Below are 24,126 nucleotides of genomic sequence, written 5' to 3'. Positions count from 1 at the left end.
GCCCAAAAAAATTTAATTTCTATCTCTTCATTGAAAAATTGGACTAATGATTAATTTGATCAGCGATTAATTGTCCATTAATCGTTGTACCTCTAGTTTTAAGGGGCTGTTTTAGAATAATTTTGGCCAATTCCAAGGCTCCTCCAAATACAAAAAAAAAAATCGGAGAGATTTTTGCCCCATTACATCGACCATACGGGACTTGCATCTTGACTTACTACCCGTATCCGTCTGCTCATGCGGTACCAGGTGTCTTTATTGTTTGAAGCTGACATGCAATTAAAAGGTGCACCCTCACAATCAACACTAATAGCTTCCATGTGCGCGGGGATGGGAAAAAAAAAAAAGCTTGACGACAAAGACACTCTCTGTTTTCGATGCAATGTACAGATGAGCCCTCAAAGGTGTGGATGTTGTCGGCGCGTGTTGGCGGGCTTTTGGGGGGGGTGAGTTCATTTCACCGATGAAATTGGAGCCGCGGGGCATCTGCAGCACATCTGGCTCATCCGCGGACACATGTGGCGCATTTGACTCGCGGTGTGAAGTTCAAACGAGTTTCGTCGTGACACATGCACTCGCGCCGTGTGGATTTCACAGGTGGCGACTGGAATTGGGGCTCGTGACCCGATGTCAAGTCGAGTCCGTTTTATTGATCTCGCGTCAATTCACAACAGAAGTTCCAGGCACTTGACAAAGGGAGCAGGTCAAGAAACATCGCCGCTGGTCAGAGGAATTCTCGCATCTCCCAAAATTGGCACTTTTTGGAATATGCTAATTTGAGAAAAAAAAACCACAATCTTGCTTGAGTTCCCAAACAGCATCGTTCAAATTGGTACCTCATATTGCGATCTTATACAGTTGTACATCAACACAGCACTACCCCAAAATCATGTTCAATCACTAATTTAATACGTGCAAAAATCGCTAATTTCAAAGTCGCTAATGTACGTCTGTGCTAACACCCTCCAACCAGAGAAAAAAAAATTTAAGCTTCAAACTATTTTTCAAAAATCTTACAGCCGTGAGTGTTAAGCTAATATTGTATATTATTTTATGTTGTACAATTTTTGTTGTTTTTCTTTTTAGCAGCTTTTCCAATATGGTTTATGGGGTTGTTTTTGTTTTTTTTACTACTGACGCCCAAAGTCAGCTGGGATGGCCTCGTGTGCACTGAAACACTTAAAACCACATGACACGCCATAAAGAGTAATTGGAAAGGACCATTAACGCCGCTTGGGGGTCAGGGTCGGTTTGAACCTGCCCCCAGAGGGGTGAAGGAGTTGCTTTGGCCTGGGTGAGGTCAAAGTTCATGTGCCAGACGCGCCTCCACAGCGCAAAGCCTGTTTGTGCTTACACCGTTCTTCACTTTTTAAAGAAATAGTTACGGATGATGCTGAATATATCTGACTCAAGGTTTGAAAGGAAGGTTTCAAGACTGCGATAGCGCTTCCCCTTATATGTCGTCTGTGCTTCTGCTCTCATTTCTTCTGTATTTTTTTCTGTACTTCCCCGTTTATGTCCTGTGCGCTTTGCCTTTGATTTGACTTGCTTTCACTACACATCCTTAAGTCGGGACCAGACCTCCAAATTTGACAGCGAGCATTCGCTAATTAGCATTAGCCTCTAATGTGTTCACTCCACTCATTCCAATGTCAGCGTTTTCATTTCCTAGAAAGGTACCGGTCACGAATAATCCTCATGTAGTCGACATCGTCGCATCGATGCAGCAAAACCAAACGACCTAGCACGTGTCCAAAAGGCCTCAGGGATCCGTCCGCAAACGCTTCACCAAAGTCGTAGCGGGACAAGTGAGCTGCTCCCGGGCCAGCCCCTAAAACGTGTGTCGGATCAGCCGTTACATGACAAGCTTTGCAGGGGGCCCGCGGCTGTTATTTTTTCAGGCTGGCCACAAATTCAGCGACTGCGTGCGACTTTATCACGAGACTAACTGGTCCGGTAGGTGTGTGTTTGCATGTGTCTTTGTATACTTGTGTGTGTGTGTGTGTGCGCACGGTTCCAGGATTGGAGCCCTCAGCCAAGAACACTCTTGCACTTGAATCGCACGGGATGAGGATGCCATTGGGCCAGAGATGATAAATGATAGAGTGGAAACATCGTAAAAACACTTCATCTCTTGTGATTACTTCGGACAAGATTTTCTTCAGCAGCACTGGTGAGTATCTGGAATATTCATGTGTTTTATTTTAAGCACTTTCTATGAGTCATTTTTTTCCATGTTGGGTTATAATTCCTGGGCCATTATGGGAAAAGAACAATAATAACCCCTTTCATGCACCCTGTAACCAGATAACATGATAAGCTGTCTACTGTGGTAACCGCCGTCCCTGAAAGGGATAATCACGATTATTTTAGATTGAGATTGAAATCACAATGAATGAAACGATTTTTCATTCATTTCAAAACTGAGTATTTATTGTGCGACTAAAACGCAACAATTCCACAAACTACCGTCACAGCTGCATGCCCGTTCATCCCCGCACTTGAAGACTTTATACTTGAACAACTCGATTCTTTTGGGCTAACCTGGGATCTTCGTGGATGCTATTTCAAGGTTCATTCCAGAATCGGAAGATATTTTGGCTTCAGTATTCTTACTGGGAAAAAAAAATCTAACTTAGTTTTTCTGATTTTCTGCTCCATATTCTTTAAACAAAGGCTCTTTATTTTTTTATTACGTCATTGTAATCACGGTAATGGGTTGCAAACCCGAACGAATGTTAGCTTTCTCTTCGGAGGAGAAAATAGCTTTTAAGCTAGCTGCTACTGCTGCCCGAGAGGACAAATTTACTTAAGCAAATGAGGAAATAAAATAATTACCTTATTCTGTTAATACGCAGAACAGGCTTGCGTCAGGTTGAGTGAGGCATTTTATAAAAAAATGTGAAATAGAAGAGAGGCCATACTGTACCTTTGCTCTATCCGTTCTTTTGGAAAACTGTTGGATGATGTCAAGTCCAGCACGTCATGTGATTAAGAATACATTACAATCATTGCAATTGAAAAAACAAAGACAAATACCAGCTGTTCCTGTGCGTTTGGAGGAGAGCAGAAGTTGCGATTGGATTTCCGTTAATATAACAAATTTTTCACAGATGGGTAAAAATTTCACCTTTGTGTCGTGTTCTTTTACTTTGTGTGTACGTAGTTCCACATCGTCTGTGTGTGAATATTTATCTGAAGGACGAGCATGACCAAAGTCGATGCTAATTTCCTGTTAGCATTTAAATCGGATTCTCCATTGACTTTAGCATTAGCACAAGTGAGGTTTTAAGTTTCGCTTCGTCGGCCGGGCCTACTTTACTGGATTAAGGTGACTGACGTAGGGGTTCAAGACCAGGTTCAGATTTCAGGTCAACGTAACTGGTTTAAGACTGACTGAGGTGGTGGGGGTCTCGAGTCTGGGGTAAGATTTCTGGTCAGCGTTTTGTGTTTTAAGACTGGGTTAGTTATTCAAGACTGTTTGGGGTTTTAACCTAAGGTTAGAATTTAAAATGAGGGTTTCAGGCCTGGGACCAAAGTAATGTTTCAGGCCAAAGTTAGTTTTTCAAGATGGACTTGGTGTTCCAAGTTTAGTCCTGTAGGCTTGTTTTCCGTCTCAAGTGTGGGTCAAGGTTTCAAAGCAGGGTTAGAGTTGGTCGCTACAGTCTGCTTGCACAGGGGTCCCCAGGCTTGTTCCCTGCTGGATGGACCTCGTTTCAACGGCAACGGTCATCTTGTGTTTGATTCTTTGTTCCTCCACAGTAGATAAATGCATTGTGATCACCCGGCGGGAGACGAACCTCATCCGAAGCTGACAAATGGCCGCACAGGAGGTTTGTGTTGTCGTCCTCTTCTCCAGCCACACCTCTCAACATGTGAGAGCAGAACACTAACACTTCCTTGATGTAAATAGGAGTAAACATGTTCGCACGGTGCGAAAATACTTGACGCCACCTTTTCACCTCCAAGACCGTCCATACTGTCATGGACTTCACTACTATGTGCATAACAGGGGCCGTGGTTCTCAACCCTTAACTCCGCCTTGAAACCCCAATTTGACTGTCATCTCAAACACTAAAACCTCATTTTAATCTCTAACCCACTTTTGAAACCTGATGAGAAACCCAAACTCAGGGTTGAAACCTTGATAAGAAGCCTAACCCAGGGGTGTCACACTCATTTTTATCGTGGCCCACATTTTGAGTACCATTTCCATAGGAAGGCCATTATGACTGGAAGCCGATTTAAAAAAAACGGTTAATTCAACTATTCTTTAAGTTCCTGTCATGAGGGGTTTAGTAACAAGAAAATGCTCCCACTACTGTATCTCTCTTATTTATTCCATATAAGAATTTTACATTTTGGTCGCGATTTTAGCAAGCATCATGGAAGTTGACATGTTTGATTTGCTTTCGCGGGCCACATGAAATGATCTGGCCCCCCGGGCCTTGAGTTTGACACCTGTGGCCTAACCGATGCTATAAACCCTAATTTGAAGTTATCTATTTTCATGAAACCCTGTCTTGAATCCATAAATTGAAATCCCTACCTTTGCATTGCAACCTCAACACTTCCTTCACACCCCAATTCAAAACCGTAATCCAGACCCGAACACCAGCGCTGGTAGCGCTCATCGACTGACGTATGCTCGTCATCCTTTTTAACGTCTGTTTCAGTGCCACCTGACGGCCTTAGTCCTGATCTCGGTCGTGGCGGCGATTTTGGGCTCTGTGCAGGTGGGCTACCACACGGGGAACGTCAACGCCCCCGCGAAGGTAAAACGGAACCACCGATTCGCGAACGGCTTTTCTGGAACAAATGACACCCTGCCTGCTTTTTAGATCATCGAGGAGTTCTTCAACCAGACGTGGAGGCATCGATATAACGAAACCATGCCAGGCGAGAGCCTCACCCTCCTGTGGTCCCTCTCTGTCAGCATCAAGGACTTTGGAGCTCTACTGGGCTGCCTGGGTGTCAAATTCGTGGCCGACAATTTTGGACGGTGAGGATGAAAAGTTGAGGCTGCACAGAGGGGAGGAGAGCCAATTTCCCAAGGCAGTGAAAAGAACTTAAACGCCATCCCTAATAAGCGAGTCTATATGTGATGTTCTACATACCGGTACGTCAATTGAATCCCCGCCTTGGCCCCTCCAGACGTAACTCCATCCTGATCGTCAACTGCCTGTCGGTGGTAGGGACAACCCTGATGGTGTTGTCCAAAGTCAGCGAATCCTTTGAGACTCTGATCCTGGGCAGGGTGCTTTTCGGTCTCTTCTGCGGCCTGGTGATGAGCCTCAACCCGCTGTACATCCAGGAGGTGTCGCCCACCCTGCTGAGGGGCGCTTTCGCCACCCTCAACCAGGTGGCCTACGCTTCTGGAATCCTGCTCGGCATGGTGAGGCAGACGCCAAAGCGCCGTTGCCGGAGAGATTTCAACGAGGGCTTCAAGGTTCCTTGGCCCCGTGACAGGTGTCGGGACTGGAGACCATGCTGGGCACCAAAGAACTTTGGCCCATGATGATGTCCCTGTCCCTGATCCCAGCGCTGGTGCAGTACCTCGTCATGCCTTTCTGCCCCGAGAGCCCTCGCTACCTGCTCATCAACAAGGGGCAGGAGGACGAGGCTGACGCTGGTAGGACAACCCTAACTTTTAGCCCTATTCTTCACCTGAAAACCTTACCCAGCTTCATACCATCATTTTATCAAATTTAAAACTCTTCACACCCTATTTTGAAACCGTAACCCGGGCTTGAAGCTCTATATTGAACGCCTAACTGTTGGTTGGGAACCCGAACGCATATTTGAAACCATAACCCCAGTTTAACCTATTTCTCAAGGTTAGCTTCAAACCTTAAACTTAAAAGCCCAAACCCAGTTTGAAAAACCTCATTTGAAGCCCTACCTGTGGCTTGGAGCCATAATTTGAAACATTAACTCTAGTTTGAAACCCTAACTCAGGCAGGCTTGAAACCATAATTTGAAACCATAACCCTAGTTAAAAAGAAAAACACCTAACATTAGCCCTAACATTAGAAGCACTCAATTTAAACCAATAACCCTAATTTGAAACACTAACACAGAATTGAAACCATAATCCTATTTTGAAACCCTAACCTTTGCTTGAAACCCCAACCCATTTTTAGAACCCCAAATTTGAAACCCTTGCCTTATCGTGAATCACAGATTTAAACCCTACCACTGGGTTGCACCCATAATTTGAAACCTTGGACCGAATCCAACCCAGTCTTGAAACCATAACTTGAAATAAACCACAACCCTAATCTGAAACCCCAACCCAGGCTTGAAACCCTAACTTGACACCCTCAACATTGTTTGAAACATTAACCTTGGCTTCAAGCATAACTCGAAAGCATTTTCCTGATTTGAAACCGTAACTACCTCTTGAAATTCTATCATTTAAAACCATAAACCTCGTTTAAAAGCTCAGCCTTTGTTTGAAACCCATTTGCAGTGTGGGCCGCGACACAATCTGGTAGTACAAAAGCACACAAAACACAACGTTGTTGTTGTTGTTTTTTCTTCACAAGAACCGTTAACGGTTCATTGTCAGTCGGCACTTCGGAAAGCATTCACAGTCCTAGCACCCCTCTTCCTTTTGGAACATTGATCTAAATTTTCCAACCATAAACATCAATTCCTTGTACCGAATCAATTCAATCGTGAACCCTGTCGGGTACATCACAAAAAGTTGTACCCGAGAGCGCAAAACCCGGACACCGAACAGTCGACTTTATTCTGGCAGAGTAGCTAATTCCAATGTGACCGTCCCGCAGCCCTGCTCAGACTGCGAGGATGTCCCGAGCCGGTGCAGGCCGAGCTGGTGGAGATGAAAGCTGAGGCGGCGCATATTCAGGCGTCCGTCGGCGTCTTGGATTTTTTCCGGAAGCGAAGCTACAGGCAGCCGATCATCATCGTCCTCTGCGTCAACTTGGGCAGTCAGCTGTCGGGATTCAACGCGGTAATCGCTAAAAATGAGGCACAACACTTCCAAGTTGACACCAATCAAACACCATAACCGTTGTTTGAAACCTTAATTTCAAACCCTAATTGCAGTTTAAAATATGAGTTGGAAACTAACTTAGGCTGGAAACTCTAAATTGGAAGCTTAACCCAAGTTGAAAAGCCTTATTAATTCAACTTTTTGTCTTAGACATCAACCCTGAAACCCTAATTTGAAACCCTAACCCAAGTTTCAAATCCAAACCTGATCTGAAACGTTAACCCCAAGCTTGAAACCCGAACTTGGAGCCCTACCCCAAGCTTCAAAGCCAAAACTGACACAGTAACTTTTAAAACACCAACCCTGGCTAGAAACCATAATTTGAACCCTCGCCTTTGTTTGAAACCCTAACCCTTGCCAGAAACCATGACCCTAATTTACAATCTAAAGTTTATTTGAAACCCTAACCAGAATTAGAAACCCTAACCTTTCTATATAAATTAGAATCATGCTAGAAAGCCTCAATTGCAACCCAAACTTTTGGTTGAAAAGCTTGATAGCCTAACTTGAAAACACCAGAAAGCCAAATTTTAAACGCTAAGCCTTGTTTGCAACCTTAACCCAAACTACCAAGCCTGAATTGATATGGTCACTTTAAAAAAACAAAACAAAAGAAAACAAAAAAAAACCTTCACCTGAGTTTGACAGACTAATTTGTAACAACCAGACTATTTTTTTAAAACCCAAACCCAAGCCTTTGTTTGAAACCCTAACGCCTATTTTGAGAACCTAAATTGAAACTACGTGTTGCAGATCATCAATTATTCCACCAGAATGTTCCAGGCTAATTTCGAGGAGGCCAAGTACCTGACTCTGGGCGTTGGCGCCGTCAACGTGATCTTCACTTTGGTGGCAGTGAGTCCGCGTTGTCACATCGCCACAATAGCATCCGGTTCCTTTTCATCACCTTCTTTTTCCACCTTCAGTTCTTCCTGATGGAAAGGGCAGGGCGGCGGCGACTGCTCCTGATGGGCTTCATCATTATCGCCACGTGCAACCTCCTGTTGACCGTCGTCGATTCACTGGTGGTAAGCTTCACTCTTTGCTCATGAAACGGTTACACAGTGTACTGCCTTCATTTCCCTCAAGGGGTGTAGCAAATATGAAGGTAAAAAAAATATATATATATCAAATACAGTCCAGCACAACCAAACCGTATTTATTACAGTAGATATAAGGTGACTATTTTGGTTTTCGGATATTTTACAGAAAACTGTATCCAATGAGCGTGTATTTGGACAAAATAAATATACTCTTTTATATATAAATTTTCTTCGTTCGGCTCGAGAGGCGTTCAAAGACCCCCCTCCAAAACAACGCAACTTAATGGTACCTTCAATGGCACCAAGACAATCGAAAATAATGCACCTAAACAGAAAAGCTAGCAAGAAAACCACAAAATAAATTCTATGGGGGTGTTCGTGAACACACAACAAAGGAAATTGTCTTTTATCATCAACATAGACAATTCTGAACTAGTTCAGTCTCCTACATTTGGAGAGACGCACGCCAATTGAAAAAAAAGTAGGCTGTGAGCCACCGAAAAAGTTTTGGTTTCGTGTCCTTCTCGGCGCAGCAAACGGTACCCGAGCTGGGGAGCTTTCAGGTCCTGCTGGTGTTCTCCCTGATCTCGGCCTACGAGCTCGGGCCGGGCCCCATCTCCTGGTTCATCGCGGGCGAGCTGTTCGACCAGCCCGGCAGGTCCATCGGCATGGCCTTCGCCAGCATGCTCAACTGGGGAGGGAAGTTCCTCCTGGCGCTGCTCTTTCCTCCCATATACGTGAGTGTCCAGTCCACGTCCCTTGGGGGGGGGGGGGGGGGGGGGGGGATTCTTGTCCCTTTTGGCCACTTGAGCGTTTGTTCTTTGCACGCAGAAAGTCATCGGCGGCTTCTCTTACCTCCTCTTCATGGCCATGGCTCTGATGGGCTTTGCCTTCACCTGGTTTCGGGTTCCCGAGACCAAGGGCCGAACTTTCGACGAGATCGCCGAGGAGTTCCGGGGGGCGGAAAACCTCCCTATGCACAATAAGAATGGATTCAACACCTTCCCCTAAAGCGAACCGTTGGTGTACAGTATGTCTACGTATGGTCGGGGGAAAAAAATGGGCGTCTCACCACAGGTGGACTCAGTTGTTTTTGCAACTATCCCCAAATGTCACCCTGCTCCACTGGACCTACGAGAAGCCAGGAGGTGCACCGAGGAACTCATTAAAGACTCAAAAACCGCTAACTGGGACTTTCATGCTCCTTTATCTCAATAGCATGGACACATTGCCACCTGGTGGGCAGAAGTAAGCGCTTGAAAACACCATGCGACACTCATAGGTAGGTAGTTTTGAAATCTTTTTGGAGCACCCAAGAGCTTGGTTTGCCCCAAACAAAAATCAATTAGGCAGCGCAAAGCACTGATTTAAAAAAAAATGACAATGACATTGCAGAATAATGTGACGAGAAGAACTGATGACATGTTTAGCCTTTGAATCTTTAACAGATGGCGCGGCACGACAAAACATTTTGGATGGGTTTAACGTGTCAATGATGAATGGATGACAAAAAGTAGGAAAGAGACACTGAAATGAGGAAGGCAAAGAAGGGAAACAACAAAGTGACACAAAGAAGTGTCTCTTTATTTGGTTCTGAAGCGTCACAAGTGGAGTCTGACTAGTATGGAAATTCGGGGCCAGGGGCAATACTTATGAATACTTGGGCTAAAAAATAAATGAATAAAATAAAGGTGGTATCTGCTCTATTGACCAATAACTGGTATATTAGCCAATGGATGAAATGGGAACAACGATATATGCAAAATCTACAAACATCAATTCGTATTACACCCAAAGTATGATTAAAGAAAGGGAGCATGATTAAATTGAAATGAGGAACTTCAATTAGCGTCAGATTTTAGATAACGCTGGACAGTAATTAACAGATACACAAATTTGATCTCACGAACATGAACACTGCACTTAAATAGTGGAAAATGAAAAAACAAGAAAAGGGCACTCAAGTGACTCAATTAGAATGTATTTCACACAAAAGTTGAGTAAATGTTGTCTCTTAATACTGTCAATGTTTAAAAATAAAATAGTTCAACAGAATTAGAGTTGAGAATTGGTACTTGATTCTTTCGGAAACCACGAGAGGGAGCCCATAGGCCACACTTTGAGAATCACTTGCTTTAAAGGGGAAATCATCTTCCAAATTTTATTTGCATTATGTTCTACGCGGCCCCACTAAACACGCTGTTTTGATTAATATTGTTTTAAGCAGAAAAATCCACCCATTTCTTTTCTTAATTTCTTTCAGTGTTTCTTCAAGCCAGAAAGTTGGCGTTTGAAATGAAGTTAGTTTTGTGTCAGATGTGAAAAGTTCAAAACAACGTACGAGTTCTGACTTTTTGGGGTTTTTTTTGCTTTGATTCATTTGCAAGCGCCATACGATGGCAGTGAAGTCAACAATTGGCAGCACATGGGCGAAACGTGAAGTTCTTCAAAAACAGAGGCCTGCTTTTGTTGAGCTACAAAGCTGTTTGTTGCCACTTCAAACCAAAGTTTATTGTTCCACTAAACATGAATCTACGAGCATTACACTTTGTATATTTCAAACAACCACGCACCTTAGCCTTCCGTCCGCTAGCTTACGCCTGATGTTAAATAGTGACGGTTCTATAACCCTAAAGATTGAACTGTTCTGCAGACGTCATTGTCAAGGTGTGTGCATGGCTAGCTAGCTAACTATACGCTGTAGTGGTAGAAATCGGCCCAGGAATAGCGGGACTTATGCCAGATTCGAAAGTGTATCACGTTTTATTACCCCCCCCCCCCCCCCCAAATTGTAAAACTAAAATAGTGAAAATTTGTTTAAAACTATGCCTTGACAATTTGTTGTTGTTATTTATAGTTTATTGAACATATAAAATATACAATACAGCAATAAATTGGCAAAAGTGAAGACAAATAAAATTGTAAAACAGGAAAAGAGAATGGTCATCACAACTATATGTTCAAAGGAGTAGTACACATCTTTGCATGTATCTTCCAACATCGATAATATATTGAGACACTAAAGGGTCATTAAAATGTATTGCCCAGAATTTGACTAACACCTGTACTTTAATAAAGGTTTTAAAACAAACAGTCGTTCAAAAATAAACAAATTTAAGAAATTTAACACCACCCAACAAAAACTTTCAGTGATTCTTTCACCTACCACTAGTGGGTGCCCGTGTACCACATTTTGAGAATGACCGTTTTACACCAAAAGTAGGGCAGTAAACATCTCAAAAGTCAAGGAGCATTCTGGGTATACCGTTCGTCTTGATAAATGGAAATCTGTCTCACCTCTTCCGGAAATCCAACTGCATCTTCAAGAACCGGACCGGCAAAGTGGAGCGCTCACAATCCCAACGAACATGATCGCGATGGTGCTCATCCTCATCCTGCTGCAGACCACGGGTGAGGAATCAGGAACATCCGGGAGAAAAACCACACGGCGTGGCTTTAACACCCTGTGTGTGCTTTTCCCACAGCAGTGGCATCAGACGCTGTAACGGTGCACCAAACACCGCCGTACCTCATGAAGAAAGTCACGGACGACACCAATGAACTGAGCTGCTCGCACAGCATCACGGATTACGACGTTATCCTTTGGTACAAACAATATCGAGATGGTGCTATGGAGCTTTTGGGCTACCTCAATCAAAAGTTCCCTGTGGTCGAGGACCACTGGAAAGGGAAGTTTTCCTTTAGCGGAGACGCCCGCCAACGGTCCAACCTGATCATCACCGACTTGCGCATCAATGATAGCGCAGTATACTTCTGCGCAGCAAGCACGGTGCTGCATCTTGGCCCTCCAGCCGTCACAAAAAAGGCAACCCTCGCTTATCTGGGTTTTAATATCAAAACCGACACCTGTGGCATCGGGCTCCGCCGCAGGCATTGTCAAGTCTCATGTTGGTTTCACAAAGGCAAAACGGCATCTCAACGCAGCATACAAAAGCACAACCAAGTCAATCGAAACAAACTGACAGGTGACGGGAAACGGAATCATCTTCATCGGCCAAGTATGTTGTTGAACCGCAAAGTATTTGTTTCCAGTGTATAATCACAAAAACAGAGGCTTCAAGCTTTTTGTTGCCACTTCAAACCAAAGTTTATTGTTCCACTAAACATGAATCTCCGAGAGTTACACTTTGTGGATTTCTAATTCATGAAGATTGAACTATTCTGCTGACGTCATTGTCAAAGTGTGTGGATGGCTAGCTAGCTAACTACAAGCTGTTGTGGTAGAAATTGGCCCAGGAATAGCGGGACTTATGCCAGACTCTAAAGTGTGTCACGTTTTATCCCCCCCCCCCCCAAAAAAAAATAGGAAAACTGAAGTAGTGAAAAATTGTTTAAAACTATGCCTCGACAATTTCGTAGTAGATAGTTCCCCGTCTTTGCATGTATCTTCAAACATCTAGAACAGTGGTTCTTCACCTGGGTTCGATCGAACCCCAGGGGTTCGGTGAGTCTGTCTCAGGGGTTCCACAGAGCCTCTGCCATAAGGCGACTCAACATGTTAATTAGTTATGACACACCCGCTTGGCCATCACTGGCTGCAGATGATCACATGACATTGCTAGTCCAATCAGTGCTGTGGGAAATTTAGTTCGCTTAGTAGTCAACGTGTGACTGTCGTGATAGTACGTCATACACCAAAAGTAGGGCGGTAAACATCTCAAAAGTCAAGAAGCATTCTGGGTATACCGTTCGTCTTGATAAATGGAAATCTGTCTCACCTCTTCCAGAAATCCGACTGCATCTTGAAGAACCGGACCTGCAAAGTGGAGCTCTCACAGTCCAAACGATTATGATCGCTACGGTGCTCGTCCTCATCCTGCTGCAGACCACGGGTAAGGAATCAGGAACATCCGGAAGAAAAACTACACAGCGTGGCTTTAACACCCCGTGTGTGCTTTTCCCACAGCAGCGGCATCGGACGCTCTAAAGGTGCACCAAACGCCGCCGTACCTCATGAAGAAAGTCACGGACGACACCAATGAACTGAGCTGCTCGCACGGCATCATGGGTTACGACGTTATCCTTTGGTACAAACAAGATCGAGGTGGCGCTATGGAGCTTTTAGGCTACCTCAATGAAAAGTTCCTTGCGGTCGAGGACCACTGGAAAGGGAAGTTTTCCTTTAGCGGAGACGGCAACCAACGGTCCAACCTGATCATCACCGACTTGCGCATCAATGACAGCGCGGTGTACTTCTGCGCAGCAAGCACGGTGCTGCATCTTGGCCCTCCAGCCGTCACAAAACAGGCAACCCTCGCTTATCTGGGTTTTAATATCAAAACCAACATCTGGGGCATCGGGCTCCGCCGCAGGCATTGTTAAGTCTCATGTTGGTTTCACAAAGGCAAAACGGCATCTCAACGCAGCATACAAAAGCACAACCAAGTCAATCGAAACAAACTGACAGGTGACGGGAAACGGAATCATCTTCATCGGCCAAGTATGTTGTTGAACCGCAAAGTATTTGTTTCCAGTATATAATCTCAAAGTCATACGACAAACATTACCTTTGAAAATAACGATGATTCCATTTTGGGGGGGGGGGGGTGTAATCAGTTATCAAAAAATAATTGGCGATTAATGTGATCATTGATAAGTTGCCAATTCATCGATTAATCGTGGCACCTGTATAAATGAATGGCATTTCCATTCATTACAATGGAAAAAGGTGATTTGAGACACGAGTCTCTGGCCACCGGGACCAAATTAAATTCGTATCTCAAGGCGGCACCGCTCTCAAGATTTTCATCTGTGAAATTTCTGCTATTCGCTTGCTTCATCTCCACGAAGATTGAGGTTCCGCTGAACGATCAAAATGGTCTTGATCGGCCTCCACCAACAGGGGGCGGCAAAGCACACAGCAGCGATGGATTCGCCCCAAACTCTCAAGGACAGTGTGAATGATGAAGTGGTGTCCAGTGTTCGAATGAGCTATTTTCAGACCGTGACTCAATCGAACCGCTGGTGGTGTCTCGTCCAAATTCCTCCAATCGACACCACCACCATGTCCACCGCCCTGATTGGACTTCTTCTCATCTCGCTTCCAAGTAACCCAATTGTCAAAGACGACTAATTGCTCCAGTTCAATAAGTAGCTGACACGGTGTTTGACCCACAGTTCGATTGACGGGCATACGCTTTGATCTGCCGGGGCCCAAAATAGTCCACGTGGCATCCCTGGTGGACTTCAAGTGCAGCCATGACGACAAAAGGCAGGACATCATGCTGTGGTACCGCCAGAGCAAAGGTCGCCGGCCCATCGAGCTGGTCGGGTTCAGCCACGTGGGCAACGAGCCTTTCTACGAGCGGAACGACACTCGGCTGGAAATAAGCCGTGCGGACACGCAGAGAGGCTCTCTCAGCATTGGCTCTGTCAGGGCGTCAGACACAGGTGTGTACTTTTGCGCAACCAGCACACGGTGACACGGGAAGATGGAGAGGTGCTCTCAAAACCCTAGTCAGTCAGCAGGCGCTTTAAACGCAGCGAGCATGTCAGTCAGGAGAGCGCAAACCTCCTCCAAGGCCGAAGTGTTGTCCAACTGTCTTTTTGGGAGCACTTCTTGGTTTATGAACAACACACGGGTCTTGCCAGTTGGAATCTGCATTAGTTTCACGATTGCTTTTGTAAAATGGACACAACAGTGATCCTTCACTTATCACGGTTAATAGGGACCAGAACCAGCCATGATAAGTGGAAAACCGCCAAGTAGGGTTTAAACCTTTGATTAGAAAACCTTATACTGTACAGTAATTGTCATTCATCAGTGCTGCCTTCCGAGTGGGACTTGTGTTGGTGGCATAGAAGGCGGCCCTCATTTTATGCTCTGACGGTGGAGCCGCCGTTAGCCCCCAGCTAGCTCCTGGCCAGCTATCGTCGCGCAACCGATGCGTCATATGATGAGACAATTAATCGGTATTGAGGCGGAGTAAACAAAGGGCGAAGTGGTGCTGCTGTGGGACGCGCCCATTTGCTCTCTCTCTCCCTCTCTCTCTCTAAATGGTCTTTGAAACCCCAAAGTTGTGTTAATCAAATACAGTGGACTCCCGTTATTCGTTTTACAGGACAATCACGGTGGTTTAAAAAAAAAAACACATTGAAATAAATTCCATGGATAAGTAACTCCGTCCTGCAGTGCTCACGCATGTTTCCAAGCTAGCTCCATTAAAAGAGTTTTGTCTCTGATGGACTACCAAGATTGAAGACGGTCTTTTAAAGTTCACAAAATCGGCCACCAAAGGTCATTGAACACTCAAAATTGTACAAAGTAGGACCGTTTGTTGCTTTCAACACAAACCGAAAGACGTTAGCTTCTGACTGAATGATTTTGAATGTGAAAAATCAAGTACGTTAGCCTAATGGAAGCCTTTTCTTTGAGGGTTTCCAAACAACAGTTTGTTTCATTGTGCACTCCAAATCATCTTTGGTGTTTAAAAAAACGTGAATGATTGGTTCAGTGAAGATTTTTTAGTTGTCTTTGATGCTTCCGAAAACCTATGCGAGCTTCATTCCTAATTTGCAATGATTTGGAAGATGTGTGCATATTTTAGTTTGTTGAATTCCATTTCCAACAACCACTCTTTTGTGAAAAAGGACCGAGTAGTATTTAAGGGTTTCAAAGGAATTTTTTGTCCAAAATTCAGTGGGCTGCAGCTGTCAAGCTTCAATTGAACAAACATTTTTGACTTTGCGATGTGTTATAACGCTCAACAAGTGCAGCAAATTTCATTCAAATCAAAATCCGCTGAGTGATACGGCATGGAATGAACCCACTTTGGAAGGTTTCTGAGCTTCTTTACAGGCGGGCGTGACCCGACTCGACGCTCTCACGCATCTCCAGATGAGGCGCCGAGATATGATCTGTTTTGTGGCTGCAGAAAGGTGGGCTAGAACACGCTCTGTTTTTGTGCAAAGCGCTAACACTGTGGGTACAGGGTTACACAGTGGTACACGCTCGTAGAGGGGCTGTACAAAAACCTCCCTGCCTTACCTCGGCGTGACAAATCTACCTTTTTTAATCAGCTTTATACTTTTGCCCGTACAGATTGGGGACATTTGTTTTGCTTTTGCAGATGAACAAAACGTGGACCTTGCAACGCTTCTTTTTGGGCCCTTTTAAAGTGTTTTCATCCTCTGACTAGTCGGCTTTGCACCTGCCAATTTGGAGCCTTTTTAGGTACTTGAGTGGTGTGGACGTAAAAGGTAAGGTACTTTTTGAGCGTTTTTTTTGGGTGGGGTTGGTTTAATCATGCATCATCAGGCAGGTGTCACAAATGTCATGCTGCTCAGTGAAACTAGCTCGAGGGGCTCAAAGTGTTTCGACTGAGACAAAATGGCTGCTGCAAGATGTGTAACTTTTAACTAAGTTTTAGGCGGGGGGCGAAGGAAGCATTTGGCTTCGAGTGGGATCGCCGTGTACTACATTCGGCCTGCTTTCTTTGGACCAGGGACCAGGCTTACAGTTTCAGGTATATACATCTGCTTTTAAGTAGAAAGCCGTCATGCTTTCGGTATCGGGCACACGTGTCGAAAAGAAAGTTTCAACTTTCGAAGATTTTCTGAAGAGGGCAAAACATGAGCATATTTGGCATACAAGATGTTGCTCATTTGACCGCGTGTTATCCCAGTGGTTAAAAGTCAATCCATAATATTGGGTGTAAAATCCAGTGCAGCTAACGTCGTTTACTCGCTTCCGCCCTGGCCGATTTGGCGCAAGGCACGCGAGTACTGTGCCACCAGAGCTTCGGAGCTTTGCTTTGACAGTGGAGCAATACTAAGCGTGCTAGGTAAGTAATGCTGTTTTTTTTTTTAATTGTTAATGTGCAATGATTACAATTGTCCGAGTTCAGGAGCTAAATCTGGGAATAAGAGCGTGTCACAAAAAGTCTAGTCATGGAAAATTAATGAATGGCATCATTCAAAGTCCACGTTTAGCCTTGGGAGGAGTTTTAGTAGCAGGGTAATATCAACGTGCCGAGGCTCCGAAGTGTTCTTCGGACCAGGAACGAAACTGACCGTTTTAGGTAAGAGGAAAACGACACGATGAAAAATGTCAACGCTTCTCTTTTAGGCATTCAGTCCCTCGTCGATATGATGAATGCAGGCGCTCTTCCTGCTGTCGATAATGGAACGACTGTACTGCTGCGTTAGTGTGCGTAAAACTGGCCGGTACTCTCGTGTGAAATTAGCGGAAAATGTTACGGGGGGGCAGCTTCGAGTAAAGACAACACTCATCACAGTTAGGAATGCTCCAGAAACACTGTGCTATAGTCGATCAATTTTGTCTGGCAGCAGTATCATTCTGGTCTTTTTTGTGTGAAGTGAACGCCGCTGCTTAAGAAGATATTTGAAGTTCATTTGAAGTTAGCACAGTTTATTGTAAATCCCATGTTCAGGCGCGCACCAAGCAAAAAATAAATAAATGTGTGAACCAACAGAAATTCTCTTTCGAATTAATGTAGGGTTCAAAAAAGCCTTTACACATTGGAAAGAGAACTCGCTTCTATTTTCGATCAACACAAAGTTAATTCACCGCACCAAACTAAAGTTTGATTAAAAACTCACTAAAACGGTAAAAAGGGTCAAACCAAAGCTGAGTGTCTTAAAGGGTTGAGTTTGGCTACCAAAAGTGAAAACGCGCTTAAAATGTTAACCAGAACCGCCCCCCCCCCCAAAAAAAAACATTCTGAAAAAGGGTAATTTAAGTTTGTAGTTTATTCTGTTTCTCATCCACGTCAAGGCTGTGGGTCAATTGTTGGGAGTTTGGTCTTTAATGCTGGAAACCAAACTTTTCAACCAGCTTCTACCACCACATAAATGGCCAACAACAAAAAAAAAGCCAAATTTAGAGTCACCCATTTGTCGATGACTGGAATTTGATAGCTAAATTTTTTAGGAGGAAACAATGGTTGAAAGTGCCAAAATGTTCTGATAATGTCCGCTTCAAAATAATAACAGACTTCTTGTCACCTGTCGAGCGAGCATGGCTTGGTGAGACTTTTTTTAATGGGTGTAATTATGACGGATATGTCGATCAAGTTTGATTTTGCTACGTTTCTTCTATTGTTCTCGATGATTCTACCCAACCAAAATAGTTACGCCACACAGATGGTGAACAAGTAAGCAAAAGAGGGAATAAAAAAAATACTCGTGTTTTCAAATTATATTTAGTTGTTTTCCCAAAACATTTCAAAATGGCTTAGGCAATAATAATAATAATAATAATAATACATTTTATTTATAAGCACCTTTCAAAACACTCAAGGACACCTTACAATCAAATGCAATGTGAATGACGATGTATTGTATTTAATAGATTATTTCTATATCGCGGATTCCACTTATTGTGAGGGTGGTTGGAATATAACCATCATGTCACGTCGCAAAGTGCAACTGACTTCAAGGCAAGATTTTTTTCCAAATCTTGAAAATGGCAAGTTCTTCGCTACCGGCAAGTGAACCAAACCAGGCTGCTTGTTGTGATCAATGAGTTTTGGGTCCTCCAGAACCGGATCGCGACATCACACTGCCCACGGTCACCTTGCTCCCGCCTTCGCCGAAGGAGTGTCGCAGCAAGGACAACGAGGAGCTTCAGAAGACGCTCGTGTGCGTCGCCAAGGGCTTCTTCCCGGACCACGTGGAAATGTCCTGGCAAGTCGACGGGGAAACCGTCAAAACGGGCGTGGCCACGGACTCCCCCGCCCTGCCGGACGGCGCCTTCTACAAGATGACCAGTAGGTTGCAAGTGGCGGCAGACGTGTGGTTTACATCTGGCAGAACCTTTACCTGCCAAGTCAGCTTCTTTGACGGCCCAGACGTCACCCAGCGTTCGAAAACATTGTACGGCATTGAAGGTAAGAGGGTAAGAGCAGGCCCGGCTCCAAAGATGCTTTATTAACTCAACTTTTGTCTTTCATCAGGTGAAAAGTGGTCGAGAGGTAAATATACATTCCTTTGGTCATATTTGAATAATTGCATGCATGCATGTAAGCGAATTCACCATGTACTTCCATGTACTTTTAGAAATTGCTATTCTGTTGCAATGGTGCCTGTACAACTCTTTAGAGTAGACGCAAACTCGTTTTATCCTCCCCACCCACAGATTTTGCTGGATTAATGTTGACACGTTATTTTATTCTTATTTATCACTATTTAATGATACCTCTACTTACGAACATCTCTTTCTACGACATTTTCCAAGTTACGAAACGCCTCAACGGGAACGGGAAAATATTGCCTCCTGTTACGAAAGAAATGTCAAGATACGAAAGCTCCGAGTTTCCTGAACGCAACACACTTGTAGCTGCCCTGCCATTGGCTATTACCGACATCGTCCTGGCATCCCATTGGCTAAGAGAGACCTCTACCGTACGAGTCTGTGTAAAGACAGATCAATAGATAGACATGTGACTATCCAGCATGTGGGTCATTCGCCCCTCGGGCTATGAGGTATTCCGATAGTTTTACGTAAATGTGAATCACCCGGAAAAAGTGTTCACCGGTCGGACGATAGGTCACAATGCTGATGTTTGCCTTGGACATTTTCGAAGGATTGTTAAAAACCGACAAAAGCAAACGTCCTTGGATCAGTTCTTGACAAAACGCCAGGGGGAAAAAACACTTCTGAGAGAGAACATGGACTAAAGAGGGCAAAAAACGATGCGGACGCAGTTAAAAGTTAAATGACCATCATTTTCATTCTTTACGCTATTCCTTGTTTTTTACATTATGCGCAACTCTCATTTATTGAGCAATAATCGAATTGTAACATGTATGTATATGTTTTCACATATTTTGATGCATTTTTATGCTTTAGGAAACATTTATATCTGAATTTGGGTCGGGCTTGGAACAGATTAGGACATTTACATGCAAAACGCGTCTCTACTTACAACATTTTCTAGTTCAGAAATTTCTTCCTGAACATATTAATTTCATAAGTCGAGGTACCACTGTATGTATTATTATCTTACAAACAATTATTGGGCATTATTTCCTTTTCAGGTCATCTCTCGTTACTTTTCTGGAAGTCTCCTGTCGTCTTAGCTATTGTTTTAAAAATATCATGACTATGACTAAAACGTGTTGATGTTTGCGTGCAGCGAGATATTTGAAGCTGGCGCAGAGTGCCAAGCTGTCGTACGCCGTCCTCTTGGTCAAGGGCAGCGTCTACGCAGCTTTCGTCGGCTTCTTGCTGTGGAGACGTCAGGTTGGTACTGCGAAACTCCGAAAGACGCGGAAGGTCTGCCATTTTGTTTGAAGCAAGCAGTTTAGAAGCCTCCAGATGTATTCGGTTATTTTTTTTTTTTTATATCATCCCACAAATCCAGTTTCACTTTGCGACACGAAATTTGGTTGACATCGTGAGTAGACTCACAATAAAGTCTCACGAAGAAACGGGAAGCCTGACGTTTTGGTTTGAAATTGCTATTTGGTTCGGCTCTAATTAAAAACAACAAAAAAAATTGCTCCCCAAAACCAGTTTTCACTTCGGAACCTGAAATTTGTCTATCACGAGTAAACCCACAAAAAGTTAAGCCATGCCTGAAAAGACACAAAAAGTCTGCCATTTATGTTCCAAGTGATTTTTTCAGAAGTACCCATTAGAATCATCCTAGATTTTCATCAGTCAAATGAATTACAGTAGAATGTTTTTTTTTTTTTAATCCAGCACCCCAAAGCAACTTATACTTTGCAGCCTGAAATTTGGTAGGCAATGTCTATCACCATTTTTTCCCCCCATATGGCGTGTGTGCAGAGACTGCCGACTAAGTCAATTAAACTGCTTTTTTTTTTCTTTGTTTCAGGGTCGATCTGCAAAACGCAGCCATTCATAGTTGACTTGCCATAAAGGAGCTTAGTGCGAGAAAAAAAACAACGCATCAAGGCTGTTTTGTGTTTTATAGCTCAAAATCGAGGCGCTGTTATTTTGAAAAGTTAACAGTTGTTCTTGTTCTTGTTGAGTCAAATAAGGTTGATGAAGTAGACAGAATGTGGTCACGGTTGCTCATCGCGCTGGGAAACGACAAAGCAAAAACTTTCCACTTCACCACAACCTCCGGCGTTTGCATGCTGCACCTGCACGCACCTCTCAGCAACGTGCCATATTGTACTCTACTTACACATGAGCTTGTAAATAGTTGTGTTCTTATTTGCCCCTGGTTGCATAGTTCATCAATTCATTGCCACGCGTGGTATGAGTTCAAAAGAATCTATTTAAAAACAACAATATAATATAAAGTCATGAATCCAAATCATGTTTAACACTTGATATTGACTTGTTGTTGCTCTTTTTTAGTTTAGCTCTCCATTGTGAGAGAATGAAAATGATCAGAAATTAAAACATAGACAGCCATAAAAAAATATGTATATACTATCATTTACTGTAATGTAAACTTAACAAGGATATAGTGACACAAAAGTTTCCATCATAAAGCATTTGAATTGACATTTTTTGGAGGGGGGTCAGTTTATTGCTTTTATCAGTTCAAAGATATTGATTTTCAGAACAAATACATATAATCGTTATTCTTAGAACAACTTAATCAACAACTGCAGCTGTGGCGAAGTGCTATGCATAAAACAAGCATTTAATAAAATGAAATATTTCTTACTTGCACAGGTGTATTTAAAAAAAATCTAAAATAAGTATTAGATCGAATTACTTTTGTTCAAACAATCTGTACTGTATTAAATGACATGACATCTGAATTCAACACACGTTTCGACCCGTTTCCTGTTGATTTATTTCGATGAGATGAGTGCAAAGACGGATTTCCTCATCGAGTTCTTATTTTTGCAGCCATCTAGTGGCCAACGCAGGAAACGTCCCTCCTCGCTCACGAGGATTGGCTGCTGTACTGTCCTGAGGCGCCACCTAGTGGACTTATTTGTTCATGACAAAACAGTGCGGATCACTGATGCAAAAAAAATTGCAGCTCAATTACCGGTACTACTCTTAAATATGGATTAGAGAATCATCTCATATGCGAAAAGGTCGGAAATAAATAATTTCTAGCCAAAATCTTAACAGAATTTATGTCCAACTGTCACATCGTACTTGTTCTTACATTACCACTTCATCCCTTCATGTTTTAAAATTGTTTCTTGCTTTACAAAGCCTTTGATGCAGTACAATATCTTTCTATTTCAAGTGCTGCAATCCTTTAGTTTTGGTCATGATATGTCAAGTGAACTATGTGTCATCAACAGTATTGTGACCAAGCAAGCTAATGATGCAGTACTGCAGTAGTACCGGTATTCTTAAAAATCGAACATCATATAGCCAGTGTACAATACAATACAATACATCCTGATTTATATAGCGCTTTCACAACAGCTACAGCTGCAACAAAGCGCTTAAAAAAAAGTTAACATAAAATAATAAACAACACATAACATTAAAAACATATCTTAAAATGGTGGACCGTGGTCCAGATCCAAACCAAGATGTCATGCATACCCGTGATCGATTGCTCTTAAAGTAATGATGAAATATGTGCGCTGTCACACATTATTTTTTTCGACATAAGCCAATGTCACACACTGTGCGTGCACCTCGTGTACTCTGGTCGGCCTTAATGTGATCATATAACCATAATGAGCCAATCAAACAGTTTGTTCTGTGGAAAAGATTTGCCGGGTCGATGTCACAGTTGGCTTCTTCAAAAGTTCCAAGAGTAGACAGTCGGCCTGTGCTCATCTGCGAAATTTACCAGCACTGGGTCTAACCTGCCTCCGGCGCAGCTACGCATGATATGCACGTGCATGATTCACGAAAAAGTGAAAGTTGCCAAGCTTTTTTTTTTTTTTTTTTTGTAGGCATCAAAATACAATTTATACTGAAATGTAGGCCTGAAAATGAAAGTGATTCAGTTACTGGTTGGGTCATTGTTTTTCAAAGTAAAAGCAGATGTTTGCAAATCAAACGCAAAAGATGATCAGTCTGCTTCCAAGGACTAAAGAAATCATACTAATTCCTGTCGAGAGACTGAAAGATGACTAAATAATTGAAACAGTTGTTGATTCATTTTTATATGGGATTGGCTTTCAATCGATTAATTTCAATACCTTTAATATGGAGATTTGCTTTGGGAAGACCTTTGCAACTGGACTCCTTTGAAGTTTAACTAAAGATCTGTGAGATAAACCGAAAAAGAAATTCTCCGATGCTTCTGGGTTACATTAATATAAAATTCTGTGTTTCAATCAAATGTTAAATCCATATTCCATATTGCTATTAAAATTAGTTAGGTAATTCAGTGTTCATGTCCGTAAGAATTTCAAAGAGCAGCAACAACGACAACAACATTAAAAAACATGTTATTTTGAACCTCTGCCTTCAAAGAATGTATTTCCAGATTTGTCGCTCTTTTTATATTTGTAATTCCATCTGGAAAGAAACGAATAACACGTTTATGATTTTTGTTTGGCAAACTAAGTACTATCATATGAAAAAAATAACTGTCCTCTTAAATTGGTCGCAAATAAATCTGAAGCTTTGATGAACATTTATTGTGAGGTTTTTATATAAGAATTGTCACAGAAATGAATTGTGTCCCCCATTTTTCCACTTGTCAATAGCTCATTTTATGAACGCACTGTTAAGACTGACTTTATTTTTATTGTTTCAAACAATAAAAATAAATTCAGAAATGATTTCAGGAATATCTTTGAAAAAAGTAGACACCGCAGCTCCTGACGTCATTGGCCGTCAATACCGAGTCACTCTTTCAGAATGAGACGTCAACCATTGTACAACTTTTTTACGCTTAATTTGGTACACGTCATAAAAGACCAACGTGCTTCACCGCAACCTGCCTTCATTTGTGCAAGTTGACCAAGCGTGATGCAATACCAATACGATAATCTAAAAAGAAAAAACACGATAATTGCAGTACATAAAAGTGTTTCTTCACCGAGTAATATAATCGTCGCGTCACCTTTCTACGCAAAAGTGGACTAACGTATCTGCCATGATAGCTCATAGTGTAGCTGAGGGCAGCGGACCAACATGGCCGCCAGGGCGGCTCATTCTGGACGGGA

At 43.0% G+C, this 24,126-nt stretch overlaps 2 protein-coding genes across 2 annotated transcripts; both read left to right on the top strand.

Annotated features, from left to right (window-relative positions):
• Positions 1-199: 199 nt before the first annotated feature.
• Positions 200-10,119, top strand: slc2a1c (solute carrier family 2 member 1c). Its single transcript, XM_086126766.1, has 11 exons — positions 200-2,173; positions 3,763-3,833; positions 4,677-4,775; positions 4,842-5,002; positions 5,155-5,395; positions 5,470-5,632; positions 6,795-6,979; positions 7,775-7,876; positions 7,948-8,049; positions 8,598-8,801; positions 8,896-10,119. Exons 2-11 carry the CDS (start codon positions 3,819-3,821, stop codon positions 9,073-9,075), a joined length of 1,452 nt encoding a protein of 483 aa, XP_085982892.1. The 5' UTR covers positions 200-2,173; positions 3,763-3,818; the 3' UTR covers positions 9,076-10,119.
• LOC147196510 (uncharacterized) lies at positions 9,237-23,589 on the top strand. Its single transcript, XM_086127807.1, has 11 exons — positions 9,237-9,346; positions 11,392-11,475; positions 11,550-12,083; positions 12,813-12,917; positions 12,992-13,402; positions 14,203-14,456; positions 16,973-17,105; positions 18,588-18,935; positions 19,002-19,019; positions 20,184-20,290; positions 20,889-23,589. Exons 2-11 carry the CDS (start codon positions 11,433-11,435, stop codon positions 20,916-20,918), a joined length of 1,983 nt encoding a protein of 660 aa, XP_085983933.1. The 5' UTR covers positions 9,237-9,346; positions 11,392-11,432; the 3' UTR covers positions 20,919-23,589.
• Positions 23,590-24,126: the final 537 nt, after the last annotated feature.

The sequence above is a fragment of the Hippocampus guttulatus genome, chromosome 13 (genome assembly GCF_054856545.1).
Source record: "Hippocampus guttulatus isolate MCC_2025c chromosome 13, RoL_Hgut_1.0, whole genome shotgun sequence".
NCBI lineage: Eukaryota > Metazoa > Chordata > Actinopteri > Syngnathiformes > Syngnathidae > Hippocampus > Hippocampus guttulatus.
This window is presented reverse-complemented; position numbering and strand designations above follow the sequence as displayed.

What these genes read in the sequence shown, in the direction of transcription:
- slc2a1c (XM_086126766.1), top strand. An exon ending in ACGTCAACGCCCCCGCGAAG is followed by an intron (nt 4,776 to 4,841) that starts GTAAAACGGAAC and finishes CCTGCTTTTTAG; the next exon opens with ATCATCGAGGAGTTCTTCAA. An exon ending in TGATCTTCACTTTGGTGGCA is followed by an intron (nt 7,877 to 7,947) that starts GTGAGTCCGCGT and finishes TTCCACCTTCAG; the next exon opens with TTCTTCCTGATGGAAAGGGC.
- LOC147196510 (XM_086127807.1), top strand. Translation starts at nt 11,433, where the DNA reads ATGATCGCGATGGTGCTCATCCTCATCCTGCTGCAGACCACGG. An exon ending in CATCCTGCTGCAGACCACGG is followed by an intron (nt 11,476 to 11,549) that starts GTGAGGAATCAG and finishes CTTTTCCCACAG; the next exon opens with CAGTGGCATCAGACGCTGTA. An exon ending in TCTTGCTGTGGAGACGTCAG is followed by an intron (nt 20,291 to 20,888) that starts GTTGGTACTGCG and finishes TCTTTGTTTCAG; the next exon opens with GGTCGATCTGCAAAACGCAG.